This window comes from Rhipicephalus sanguineus, chromosome 2, assembly GCF_013339695.2.
Source record: "Rhipicephalus sanguineus isolate Rsan-2018 chromosome 2, BIME_Rsan_1.4, whole genome shotgun sequence".
Taxonomy (NCBI): domain Eukaryota; kingdom Metazoa; phylum Arthropoda; class Arachnida; order Ixodida; family Ixodidae; genus Rhipicephalus; species Rhipicephalus sanguineus.
The window spans coordinates 3,185,062-3,199,234 of record NC_051177.1 but is presented as its reverse complement, the minus strand read 5'-3'; the positions used below and the strand labels follow the sequence as shown (position 1 = coordinate 3,199,234).

The 14,173-nt window shown below is 47.4% G+C and overlaps 1 protein-coding gene across 1 annotated transcript in view; it reads left to right on the top strand.

The window, feature by feature from the left end:
• The window catches only part of LOC119381026 (fat-like cadherin-related tumor suppressor homolog), a 179,645-nt gene that overhangs the window by 102,698 nt on the left and 62,774 nt on the right, over positions 1 to 14,173 (top strand). Inside the window, exon 7 of the mRNA XM_037649020.2 lies at positions 4,736 to 4,883. Within this exon, the coding sequence (XP_037504948.1) occupies positions 4,736 to 4,883 (148 nt within the window). The remainder of the gene's footprint in view (positions 1 to 4,735; positions 4,884 to 14,173) is intronic.

Below are 14,173 nucleotides of genomic sequence, written 5' to 3'. Positions count from 1 at the left end.
GGTCTCTTTTCCTCCGATCCGAAGATGAGGGATTCGCTCCAAATTGTGCTATCCAATCACAGGACACACACCACTTCCAAAGGCACCGCAATCACAGGACACACCACTTCCAAAGGCACCGCCCACACCCGCCCAAGTCAACGTCCTCGACTGGGGTGTGGCCACCTCACTCAGCACCTGTGGCACCAAGAGGGTCCTTCCTTGAGACATGTGAAGGCCCAAAGTGATGGGTCACACACTCGGACAACCGGGCACATCAAAAGGTCCGCTGCTTCAAAGTATGTCACCGCTCAATTAGTGGGACGGGTTGTCATCCGCGCTGATGCCGCTGTCTCTTCAAGGAAGATGCCACGACCGGAGACCATTACGGTCGTCTTGTCGAACCTTGATGCGTCGGACTGCATGGCACCTCACTTTCTGTCTCGGGAGGACAATTCGAGTGCTTGAACAGCAGCAGCCCTTTGGCGCCTTGGTCAAAGAGCAGGGGCTTGCCCTTCTGCGCAGGTCCATGAGGCGAAAATGACTTTACAGGTGGTGCGAGAACCCCCCACACCATTAGGGTGAACTGAAAGAACCTGTGAAGATTTGTTTGTCTGTTTGCGTTGTCAGAAGTGCCGACAAAAAAAAACGTGCTAATATGCCAAGCACATCCAAGTATACTACTTGAAAACACTAAATGAAGTATACTTACAGTTGGGAAAAAATGACAAGCATTTATTTCACTTAAAGGGCCCTGCAACACAAATTAAGCATGTCATTTTCAACGCTTGTTCTGGTACTGTGGAATGCGCCAACATCATTGCGCCAGTGGCATCACCGAAAACGAAGCCATTATAATTTTATTTCACCAGATAAACCACCTTGATTTCGGACTACAGCGACACACATCGGCTATTTTTGTTATGGGGAGTGACGACAAAAGCTGTGTTTTGATTGGTCTGACGCGACAAGTAACATGTAATAGTCATATGGTGGTAGCTAGGCCATATTACTGAGCACTAAAAAAAATAAAGCCCCTTTATATGTGCCCCTCAGAAGCAAATCATTTCTGTTTCTAACTGATGTATTTTCAAAACAACGGACAGGACACTAGGTGCGCTGTGGAACTGGTGGAAATGGTCATCAAACAATACTCTTCCGTGTTTTGCTTTTTGCGGCATCGGGCAATATCGGCCACACCGGCAGCTGCGAAACACGAAACGCTCAGTTCGGCACAATGCTGTCAACGACAAAAGGACAATTCTAAACACCTAGCAACCGACGCCTTCCGTGTTATTGGGCAGTAGCGTTTCGTCCAGGCCCTCGGAGCCATTCTCGCATTGCGCGGGGCTGACGCACTTTCAATTTACAATGGCTTGTCCGGATACGGCACTACATGCAGGGCATTGCTACGTCGCAAGATCTTGCGCTCAAGGTTTGTTGGATCATTCATACTCATTGTGTGCACTACACGACAAACCATGGCGCTCAAGGTTTGTTGGATCATTCATACTCATTGTGTGCACTACACGACAAACCATGGGACTGACTGCTAGGCAACGCACGTGGTTTGTCGTAGCCGTGGTTACAACGCTGTCAAAAAGAGCGGTGGCAAGGCGAACGCCACCATGAGGCGAGACTTCCAGCATGTCTCTATAAGAGGCGCGCGGTGATTGGAAACGGCCTTTGACGTCAGTGGGACAGTGAAATGCGAAAGGGATCGTTTCTTGTCGTTGTCTGCTCGAGTTCTGAACTTTGAAGACTAATAACATCAGTTTTGGTACATCAATTCTCATAATTCTTTTTGCGTTCTTCTCGGCATTCACTACTACGTGCATTCAAGTGCTAAATAAGACATTTGCAAAAGCGTCGCAGGGCCCCTTAACTTGAGAGAAAACTATGTCTTCACGTACTGTACTGATCCTGTTTAACGTGCACCCAACTTTCACAGATTAAAAATAAAAATGCACTTGAATGTATTGTTATCAGACTAAAAAAATTAAACGATGACGTGCCTCTGTGTTGACAATTACAAAAAGATGGAGAGACGAGTACAATTTGCCTTCAAGGAGTGGGAAATTTATTCTCTTGTATTTTCTTCTGGGATCCTGTTGCGCTGGCTTGAACATTACTTCTCGATACACCTTAATCGCGTGCCGTTGCCTTGACAAACTCGGCCTACACGGAGTTGCTTAAGAAAGTCTGCAAGCTTGTCTGTGCGATCCTATAAATAACTTTTCCCAATCGACGTTCAGCTGAAGTTCTTCCTTGGCGCTACTCACGGTCAGAGGCATCAGGCGCATGAAGAAGAGGCAATGCACCTATATTCAGAGCATGCAAATTAACTTTCAGTCATTGTGTACTTTCATAATGAAAGCTGTACATCACCATTTACACTTCACTGGGAGCAGATACAGTTGCACACCAAATAAACCTAGATAAACTAACTACAGAATGTGCTCCATGACATTTGTGGGGATCCGAGGCGCGCCCGAAGCCACTGCGCGGGCATTTCGCCGTTCTGCGAATCCTTTCCCTCTCCCGTTCTCCCGCGACGGCAAGTGGCGCCATCTTGCGCTACGCGCCGGCACTCGTGGTGGCGCTGCGCGCGGTCTGAGAGCCGCGAACAGCCGCGAAATTCAGCGCGACGGACGCGCGTGCAGGCCGGGACGAACTCTCTCTCTCCTCGGACGCCGCTGGGTAAGCACGTATTTCCTTCCGGTCCAACGTCCCCTTTGGGAATCGCTGGACTGTAGCCTGCCTGGGTGCCTCGGCATCCTTGCAGGCGTGTTTACCTCAGTGTTAGCTCCGGTTCGTACGTGAAGCGAAAGAGCGGTGCCTAGTGCTCGTGCGCGGTCGTACCACGCCGAGCCGCACTTGCCGGAGGCCCACGCGTACGGAGATTGCCCTAGCCCTCGCGACCAGGCCCAGTGGTCACCGCGAGCGTGCGCAACATAGCCGCGAGGGACCTTTTCCCGAGCGGCGTGTCAAAGCTCGCCATTGCGAGCTGCGACGTGCTTCGCGGAACCCCTTGGTGTATCGTCCGCGCGGGAAGCCCTTTGCTTCCCTGTGCCCCGGGAGCGGACGTGTACTGTGTGTGTGTTGGGGTGCCGCAAAAGGCAAATAAAGTGTTTGTGTGTATGTTATCTCGAACACTGTTTATGCCGCGCGGCGCTCAACGCCTTTGCTAGCTGAGCGCGCACGGAGCGGTGCGCTAAACATAAGCAGGCGACGGTAGACGCGGCCCTGTGGCTCGCTAAGCCTGAACCCGCGGTAGTCTTCGGCTCCGGTGAGCATCGAGGCTACCACACATTCCACCCTCCTTGTTTCTGCCTCTCTGTCCACAACCATCACGATGGCCCCCAAGCCATAGGGGCTCCTACCTTTTGTGTTCTTTTGTTCTCTCTTACAGCGAAAGCTGGTATGAGATACCAACAACAGCCATTTTTGGTGCTGTAGTTGTCCACTGCCAGCGCCGGTGCCCGTAACCGCTATCGTGCAAAATGAGAAAAAAAATGTCCAGGATGGGATGTGATTCAAATTTGGGCCCTCTGTCGAGTATTCTACCACAAAGCCATACCGGTGCTTGAAACACCTTTGCAAAAAGGCCCTGTATAGGCATCCTGTTGGGCAAGTAATCGCGTTAACATATGCAATGTAGCATGTTAAAAGAGTAAAATAACAGCCAGACGTCATACAGTGCGAATTGCACAACAAATGTGTGGTTTGAAGCTTCCCATCCACTACAAAGTGCTCAGCCATAATTCTCCATTGTCATCAGCCACAGCACAACCAAAGTGCACATAATGCCTTACAGATGTGTGCAGTGGGTACCTCGCTTCGCTGCAGAAGGATGAATAATGGCATACTGGGTGCTTCCCTACTTGACAAAAATTATGATTTATGGCATAGTGGATACCCTGCAAGTGTACTTGTATTAGTTGCCCCAAGAGAGTTTTCTAGAAAGGCCGCTCTTCCAGCTTTCGCTGTGACTGTGCTGCGTTTCCTGCGCTGGCCTGGCATTTTTTCTACTCCAGCTGGTGAACGGTAGAACGCTGAGAAAATACAAAAGAATGCAAGAGCTTGGGGGCCCCTGTAGTAGAACCCTTGACACTTCTTGTGCTTTGCTGCAGGCTCAGCGGGTTTGCACTTGGGGAGGCTGCGATTTGCTTTTCTCATTTTTTCTCGGGGCTGCTTGAATGCCCCACCAAGGCTGCTGTGTTTGCTGCACACAATCTCCAGAGTCACTGCAAAAGTTTGTTTTAACTGAAGTGCACATGTGAGGTTGCTCATCTTGAGTGGATCTTTTTTTTTTGTCAGTGGGCAATACAAGTAATCACAAGTACCCCAGCTACCCATGATAAAAAGGGACATTTCAGTGCATTCCAAAGCAGAATAAAATGCACATTTCAGTGTGATTCATGCCAAACAAAGAATTGTTGATATTACCCTTGAGAGAACAACGCCATTTTCACCGGGCTGTGCTCGGCTAAAGCTCCATGTTTTGCTGTGCCGGCAGTGGCGCAGTAATGAGCGGCCATGGCTGCATGAGAAGCCCGTTCTTGGAGGCGGGCAATTTGCATTGCGCTAGCAGTATGCAGACCACAAGCTAAGGATTTCCTTGGCTCAAAACAAGCACTACGAGGTTTTTGAAGTGCTATTTCAACAATCCGTATGGACTTACTCTTTGCCTTTAGTGTCCCTTTAATATCTCTTGTTGCATCATGTGTGATTGGTGGCTTCTGTGTTTGTGCAGTCCAAGTACACGGAGCTCGTTTCAGAGAGCATTGCTGTGGGCACTGCTATCCTGACTGTTGAAGCCACTGATGCGGATGATAGTAGCCAGCTGCACTTCTACCTGTCAGGCCAAGGAGCTGAAGACTTTGTTTTAGATGCAAGCAGTGGTAAGTACCAGTTGTGCATATTATGTTTTTATGACATGCACTCATTTGCAACATGCAAATGGGTGCAAATGGGAGCCTGCCTCCCAGACAAAGCTACCGGGACTTTTTGAGAGGTGTTTTTTAGGGGCGAAGCTCCTCAGGGTGTGGGCCTGTCCCTCCTTTGTAGTATGTAGTATGTAGCCACGCATAGTGGGATGTATCCACTCCATGTGATAAAGATGACGATGACCACTGATGACCATGAAGAATAAGCGCGTTCCGGTATAGTGGAATGTACCCACTACACGTGATAACGATGACGCTGATGACCATGAAGTATAAGCGCGTTCCATGACGATGACGACTGATGACCATGAAGAATAAGCGCGTTCCAGTATAGTGGAATGTACCCACTACACGTGATAACGATGACGCTGATGACCATGAAGTATAAGCGTGTTGCAGACCACACATTCTCTTTCTGCCATGCATGAAAACAATCGTGAAGGCGCTCTCGCCCTCGAAAGGCAAAACGGCAACGCCGACAATAAACGTTCCCCTGAGCTTAACGTCATATATGAGGACCCCCGCGTTTGTGTGTCAGGTCTTTGTATGATGATCGAGTGGGCAAAATTTACGGGGATTGGCGGTTTACCAGATTACCTCCAGAGCTTCGCCCACTCATCATCATTCACTTCGTGGATGTGGCGTGATTTTTTTGTTTCCTTTTGACCTTGTGTATATCGTCATTCAGAAAGATGTGGATGGATACAGTGTAAGCCATGCTCATTATTATGGTGAGAGACAAAGCAATGCGGGCCGGTGATTTCCATAATGAGATTCGGCAGGCTGTTCCACTCTGTGAGATGCAGGGAATATAATTGCATCTCACATGTATGGTGCAAAAAGAGATGGGAAGAGTTGATGCGGATACACCCTATGATGCAGAGATGAGCCGACGATTTGACACTACAGCATGTATAGGTCAAAGTGTACTGAACTAGAGCCGGGCTCTGAGCTGTGGTAGTGCGACCTATTGAAAACGGTAAGCGCACCAATACAGTCACAGTGAAAACAAACACAGAGTGCAACTTCCAACTGACATTTATTGCAAAACAAACATGCTAGACAGTCGCGCCCGTTTATAATGAACCTGAGTGTGACACGGCATCCGTTCGTTGTATCCCAAAGTTCTTAGTAAATGAAACGCGGATATAAAAAAAGTTGCAAGTCAAAACACAAAATTAATTTTTTCGCAAGAAAGTCCGTAATGCATGTCTGTTTTGACAGTGCAGATGCGATAAGAGTGGTCTCCAGTTTATTTAATGTGGCAGTGTGGTCTTCGCCGAGGTCCTTGGCTTAGACAAGCTGCCTGAGGCTATTTATGTAGCCAATTGCTACAGGCACGCGTGTGGGTGCTGGCTCCAAAGTTTCGTCATCATAGTCGTCATCCGATTCCTCCAAGTCGCTCTTGCCGCACACTTCATTCACAATGCCTTCATCTGTGCACAGTTCCACAGTGTCAGCATCATCATCGGCTGTAATGAAATAATCCCAGCAGATTTCCCGCTCTCCCGTGTCGGAGTCGAGGACGTGCTGCCACAAATCGCCACCGGAGTGGTCCTTTTCGGAAGCTTCAGGCTCGGCATCGGGACGGACGTCTACAAAGCCGGCCTTGCGGAAACAGTTTTGCACGCATGCAGCCGTCACCTCCGCCCACGAAGCCTTCACCATTTCCACAGCTGAATACAGGGACACCCGAAGCGGCAGGTTGGCTGCCAGGTGGTCAACAGTTATGAGCAAGCACTCCACAACGCGGTGCCTATAATAAGCCTTAAAGTCACGGAATATACCCAAGTCAAACGGTTGCACTTCCGACGTTGTGTTGAGCGGCAGGAAAAGCAGGGTCGCTGCCCCCAGAGAGGCTTATACATGGTGTGCAGAGCAGTTATCGACCACGAGCAGCACGTGCCTGCCTTGCTTGTGCATGTCACGGTCAAACTCGCTCAGCCACTCTGCGAATAAATCGCGCATCATCCACGTATTAGCATTATGCCCGTAACACACAGGCACATAGCCCCAAAAGCAACGCGGCTTTTTTAACTTCCTCATTACGAAGGGCACGCACCGGTCACTGCCATCCATATTTGTGCACAAAAGTGCTGTGACGGACACTTTACTGTGTTTGCCGCCAGTGCACGGGTCGCCTTTCATGGCATGCGTTTTTCCTGGCAGCACCTGATAGAATAATGCAGTTTCATCTGCGTTATAGACGCCTCGCTCCGCATAGTTTCAAATTTGTTCCAAGCCACGAGGCAACGTCTGCATTGCTTGCCGAGGCCACCTCACTGACAATCGATTTGAAAACCATGCCATGGCGCCCCTTTAACTGATGTAGCCAGCCATTTCCTGGGCAGAAGTCTGGAAATTCCAACAGGAATGTGAAATCTTTCGCTTTGGCCAGTATCATAGGACCACTTACCGGAATGTTCCGATCCCGTGTGTCAACGAACCATTTCAGTAGTGCGTCCTCCTCGTCCGCGAAGGTGGCCCTTCACAGACGCTTTCTGTCCGTCAAGTTGGCGTTGACACTGATCGTGTTGTCCTTGTTTTTTTAGGATTGTCGATATGGTTGACTTGCACACGCCATACTTTTAACCAACTCGCAGTTTTAGCGCCTTAAGAGAGCGCGATTAGAATGGCTCACTTGGTAGCAATGTCCAGCATATTATCTGCTAGGGCGCCAGGCTTCCCATCCGCCATCCTGACCACACACTCACACACCAACAGTGAGCAAGACGCACACGTGTGACAGACAAGCAAAGACACGTGGAACTGCTGTAGGCCCATTTTCTAGCCAGAAAAAGAAACTTCTGAGTTTGAGCCAGCGTGGCTGGCGTCACAGAGCGGTGGAGACAGGCAAACGAGTTGCGATAAAGAGGGAAGAGCAGACTTGTGGGAGACAGGCAAAGGAGATGCAATAAAGAGGGAGGGTAGCTTGCTTGATAGGTCCATGCTTGTCTGTCGCATGTGCGCGTTTTGCTCACTGTTAGTGTGCGTGTGTGGTCAGGATGGCGGACGGGAAGCCTGCCGCGCTAGCAGATGGCAACACACACGTAAACTTGGGAGTGTGGCCTGTGCGCGCAGAGGTCAGAGAATCGCATTGTGGCGCCGGCTGTTTGCGCCTCAGAAAATCTAGGGCCTGTTCCCGCTCAGTCCGCACGCGTGCGTGCGGAAGGGTGAAAGCGGCTGTCACATGGGACGGATCGCAAAATCGCATGCTTTCAGCGACTGCCCATACGGGTGCGGGCAGTCACCGGAGCGCCGACTCCGTTCACTGTAACTGATCAGTAGGGGTTAGAGACGTTCGCTGTAAGTGCGATTTTGTACCATTGAAATAAAGTATATTTCCACGGTCACGTGGGTATTGTTTGTTTTAAGCGAAAGTTTGTTTTAAAGGGACACTAAAGGCAAATAACAATTTATGTCAGAGTGAAAGCCCAATGTATGACAACTTCTAAAACGGCAATATTATCAACAGCAGTGCCCTCCTTACCGAGAAATTAAGCTAAATGTATCACATGATGAGCGCCACGAGTGGGACATTTTCGAAGTGATCCCGATGACGTCGGGAAGTCGGCCTACAATAAATCACTAGTAATCAAACTAGCAGCAGTAAAAAAAAAGAACATTCCGAGCATCAAAAGACGTAATAAAATGCTGTTTGTTCGTTTCCGCTTGATTCATGGAAAACAAAACTTCCGTGGCGTTGCCATGGGGAACGGCGCGCGTGGTTCAAAGGTTTCGTTTTCGCCGAACTGTGCCTCGCCCGTCTCAGTGGTAGTTTCGGGATCGCCTACTGCCGTGCGTGTTTTGCGCGCTCGTGAAAGTCGCTCTGACAGAAAGTTCGACAAAATGCCGCATGCGTGTGATATTGCCGGATGCCTGAATGGTGCACAACGCCAGTGCTGCAGCAAGGAAACCGGTGTGTCTTTTCACTGGGTGCCGCGGAATGAACCCTTACGCTCGAAGTGGCTTAGTGACATGCCATTGCGCCAGTGTGCTAAACAGTCAAAACCTCTGCGTGTGTGCTCGCTGCACTTTCGTACTGAGGACTACGAGACCAAGCGCAACTTGGTGACGGCTTTGAATGTGCCCATCCGAGCAAGTCTTTGCCGCAGCGCCGTTGTTGCTACTGTGGGTGCCGCTACTTCCGCTCGGCTGCTACTAGTGTCGGCGGCCGCGCAGTAAAAGCGGGCAACGTTGGGCACGGCAGCAGTGACGTATGAGAGTCGTATTTTCAGGCGGGAGATTTGAAGCGCGCTAACGTGATGCGGACCACTAAAAACGTGATTTTATTTCAAAATAAGCACTTCCTTGGCACAAAAGCAGCACTACGAGGTTTCTGGACCGCTATTTCAACAATCAACGTCGACTTAATATTTGCCTTTAGTGTCCCTTTAAGTGGGGCCGTTATATGTGGGCTCGACTGTATGCGTAGTTCTTCACTCATCATGTGTTAACAGTGCATCATTGATCAGAGACTATTGGGATTTTTTTTTTGCTTTTAGTATGTTGAACACACATCCAAGGTAAAAGTTTACATTACAATTCTTGCATTCTTTATATTTTTGCAGAAGATTGGAAATGTTCTCAGGGTTCACATGGAAAAATAAGGCGATGAAGCAAAAAAGCTTTTGAAATCACGCAGAAAGTTTTTTTAATTGGGCACAAAAATGCTTTGTCAAAGGCAATGACTAGGCCTTCTGTGTCGCTCTTGAAGAAAGAGGTTGCCTTTTTGCACCCATGACAGGATGTGGTGAATGGGCGCAAGTCAATGCCCTGTCATGGTGAGCCAGTGACAGGGACAAGCATGCATGGGAGGTGGTCTCTCCCAACTGCTGGCCCTTTCATTGGGGTGTCGCTCAGACTGAGTGTGCTTGCAGTGCCCTGCATTTACAGCAAATGCGTACATTGTGCCAACCCTTTTTCGTATGCTGAGCCGGAGAGTGCTCCTACATGGTCGTGTTGCCCTGAGCCACACTTATGGGAGGCCCGCACAGATTTGCCCTAATTCCCGTGTCTCTGCAAGAGTAAAGCAGTAATGAATTCTCCCTAGGCGGGGAGTTGCAAAGGGCCCATGTTCTAGCAGTGCCGTTTCTGTGGTTCGCCCTCTTTGCTTGCCTCCTGGAATCGGGTGCTTCAACTGTGTTGGGTGCTGCTGGATGCAAACAAACCTGTTTATTGTCTAGAGGAAACAATACCGTTTGTTTTGCCACACAGCCTTTGCAGGATGTGCACCCACCAGTGTCTTGGATGATGTGAAGCTGCATGGCAATCGTAGTCTTCTTTCGACTTCTAAATTCTTAGTGTAAATGTAACGGGGGATCACTTCCCAGTACTGCTACGTAAGCACTCTATGCAGGCTGACACTGGGCAGCTGCATGCGGTTAAATGCACATCTCTAAGTAGGGTTCCCATCTCTCATTCACTAAGGCTAATATTCACCAGTAAGTCATTTAAGTATGCACGGACAAAGCTGAATATGTCGCCTAGATGTTCTGCGGCGAACCTCGCGTCCGCACAGCTTGTACTTTTTGCTAGGATGCGTTCCTACGCGTGCAAGCACAGAGACTGGCAGAACACAACTTCAAAAATATTTATCATGTTTCAAAGAAAAAGTAATTTAATAGAATATTCTCAGTCAGTAGATAATAAGGTTGCTAGTAAATGTGCTACTTAATGTATTTCTCCTGTGACCACCTCAATGTTAAATTTACAACCAGACATGTGCAAAAATTAAATTTTTTGTGACTTTGTCGCCACCTGTGCAGATTATTTTGCATTATATATGTCTCAAACTATTTCTTGCCTTCAGCAAAGTTTCCTGGTAATCAGTTAGTATAAAATATTGCATTTCACTGTATGTTATCCTTCTATAAAAAATGTCCCCAATATAGACCATATTGTCCATATTAAGGCAACATAGAAAACTCACTGAAACATAATAGTTCATAAAACTCATTTTAAGTGAAAAGCCTACCATTGTTTTATAGGGAAAATTTAGCCCTAAACTAATTTAGGAAGGAAAGATTTTTTAATAACGCATTTTATGAGCCGTAGTTTCAAGCTTTCCAAACCATTGCACATGCGTCTTGCGGTACTGAAAAAAAGTTTTCGCAGGCAGAAGACTTCTCGCTTTAGATGGATAGTCCTCAACTGTTTTCAATCAAATCGCATATGGTCAAACACCAAGGTTAGAACACTTGTAATGACTCCTATATGACTATAAAGCAATAGGCCTAATACAGTGATAGCCTGTATATGAGTTGTGTATAATACAGAAAACGAGCCCCTCGGACAATTCCCTTCTTTGGTACTTGTTTAGGAGTGCATGATCCATTGTGTACAAAAGCAGTTCACAGCATGCAGTAAGCAACAGAGCACAGGCTTCAATCTAAAAAGACAGGGTGTACAAACACGGCCACAAGAAAGAAGTCAGGACACCACAAACGCGGCCGTTTGCGGTGTCCTGACTTCTTTCTTGTGTCCGTGTTTGCACGCCCTATCTTTTTTGAATGAATACTTACCAACTAGCTCAGCTCTCTGTTATTCTAAGAGCACAGGCTATTATGTAAAAATACTGTTATAACTCAATCTAACAAAACCCGATTTTACCAAGTTCCCAATCTAAGAAAGAAATTTCCATTCCCTGGCAAATACCCATACATTTCAGTGTTGCCATCAACCTGCACTAACAAACTAACTTGGCCACTGAACCCGATTTAATGAAGCTTTTCCTAAATAACTGAGTGAAAAGCAGTGATATCCTTCTAATTTTGACTCAAGACTAGGCTTGTGCAAATATTCGGGCAGTTCGGATATTCGATCGAATATTACAGGATTTAAATTCGCTTCGGAACGAATTTAAATTATTCTAAATTTCGAAGTTTTCGAAATGAACGAATAGACAAACCGCATGCAACCCCCTGTAAAGGTCGTTTCACTGCAACGCAGGGGTGCTGTACCGTGAGTACACCTTTTCAGGGGAAATCCGCACTGGCGCGAAGCCCCACTTGAAGGTTAAATGAACAAATTACCCTATTTTTCAGGTTATCACTTTGAACCAAAAAGAGTGACATTTGCAGCACATGCCTTGTTTCAATTTTAGAAAATACTGTGCAGGTTAGTTGGGGTCATGACAAATGTGCTCATTTTTCTTTACAATATGTGATATGTACTATTCGAATTCGATTTGAAATTATGCTTGCGGGATCGAATCCCGGCCGCGGCGGCCGCATTTTCAATGGAGTAGAAAATCTTTGAGGCCCGTGTACTTAGATTTAGATGCACGTTAAAAAAAACCCAGGTGGTCGAAACTTCCGGAGCCCTCCACTGCGGCGTCTCTTTTAATCATATCGTGGTTTTGGGACGTTAAACCCCAGATATTATTATTATTATATTATTAGATTTGAAATTATTCAACCAAATCACAATTCGCTTCGAATTCGCTTGGAACCTAAAATGTACTGTTCGCACAAGCCTACTCAAGACAGGTTTTTCTTCGAGTGTGCACTTGAACGCTATCGTCAGGCTGTAGAGTAGCAGGTTCCTAATTATATGTAAGAACAGTTAGGACGAAGCACACTTTCTCTGCGACAACAATACAAGACTTGTGTCAAACACAATAAGTACATAGGTATTATCTAAACACTTCAAAGTTAGTAGAAAAGAAGAGGGAAAAGTCGATATGTGCACATCACCGTTAGCACCTCGCTGTAGTCGCCGGCTAGGGCTACAAGTTCCACTCGGAGTTAGGTGACCAGGCGGTGTGTTGCGAACGGGTGTCTTCGGTACTCTGCAGGGTCACTGATGTTTAGGTGCACTGCCCACGAAGTCGCGCCAACCGTTTACACCAATAAGCTCGAGGACTTAAAGCATCGGCAGGATCAAGGATTTCTTCTCCCCATGGCTGCTTCTTCCGCTGTTCTGTCGCCCCTCCTCTTCTTTTTCTTTTCTCTCCGGATGCTCATGCCACGAGGGTTTCTCTTCTTCCCGTGGTTTATACCGCGGTGTCACATCAGCTTTCTTCTTATTTCGTTGCTGTCGTTCATCAATTTTTTTTTTTTCGTTCCTACAAGCACCACATCACAGTGTTACAGCCCTAGCTTTGCTTTGACGAGGCTGCATGCCACGCGGGAACAACGGCAACGGGCCGGATGGGGCTAGATGGTAGCTGTGGTTATTTCATGCTGTCTGCAACGGGTAGCACAGATCATTCTCTCTCAGCCTGCTCATGCAGTCACTGCATTCGCTCTCCACGTCATCGCATATTACGAAGTGGTCATAACTCCACATGACCATTTACCTGGCCTCTATCTCCTGGACAAAGTGTCCCTCATGTCTGGGCCACCCTTGCAGATTTTTCAGACGCGCAGGCATGGGTCGCCGACTGAAAGAATGCCGTGGTAGCTTTTGGCTGCCACTACGTTACAATTTCACATTTCGAAGGACCAAAAAATCTTTCTTAATTTTACGAAATTCTTGATTTAACATAATAATTCGCTCGCCCTCATCACTTGAATAAATCGAGTTTCAACTATATATTCAAAACACTTCAAGTCAAGTGAACATTGAGGGTGCAGAAATATCACAATTAGAGAATAATTAAAGGGGCACACTATGCACTAGCTTTTGTACACAATAGTAGAATAATTTACGCTAGAAATACACAATGAAATGTTTCTTACTTTGTTATGCATGAGAATAAAGCAGAATAATCGCAAATAAAAGGGGAATTATCACTGAAACTGTGCCAGCAGATGTGCATCAAAATATTAGCCCAACTTCTGCATCGCTTCGTCATGCCTCATCCGATGCAAGCCGTTCATGTCTTAGCTCAGCACTCAACGTTCTGAATCTTCTGGCTCAGGACGATGTCAGCATTGCCGTTCATGCGCTGATTCCTGTTGATGCTCCCAACGAGCAGCTTCTTGTGAAGAGTGCATGACATTACCCATCGCCGAACATTTGGAGAAGACCACTGGGCTTCTGGATCAGAAATGTTTACCTCCTGCCGGCAAACAAGTGCCACTTTTGCTGTTATTGCATAATACACAATACGTGGGACGTTCAGGGTACTTATAGACAGCTTCTTCATATTTAGGGTGCATAATACGCGATACGTGGGACGTTCAGGGTAGTATGGACAGCTTCTTCATTTTTAGGGTGCGCGATACGTGGGACGTTAAGGCCAACTCCGGCGATTTTTCGAGGTCGATGGATCTCAATGAAATTCGCTGGGTACGTTC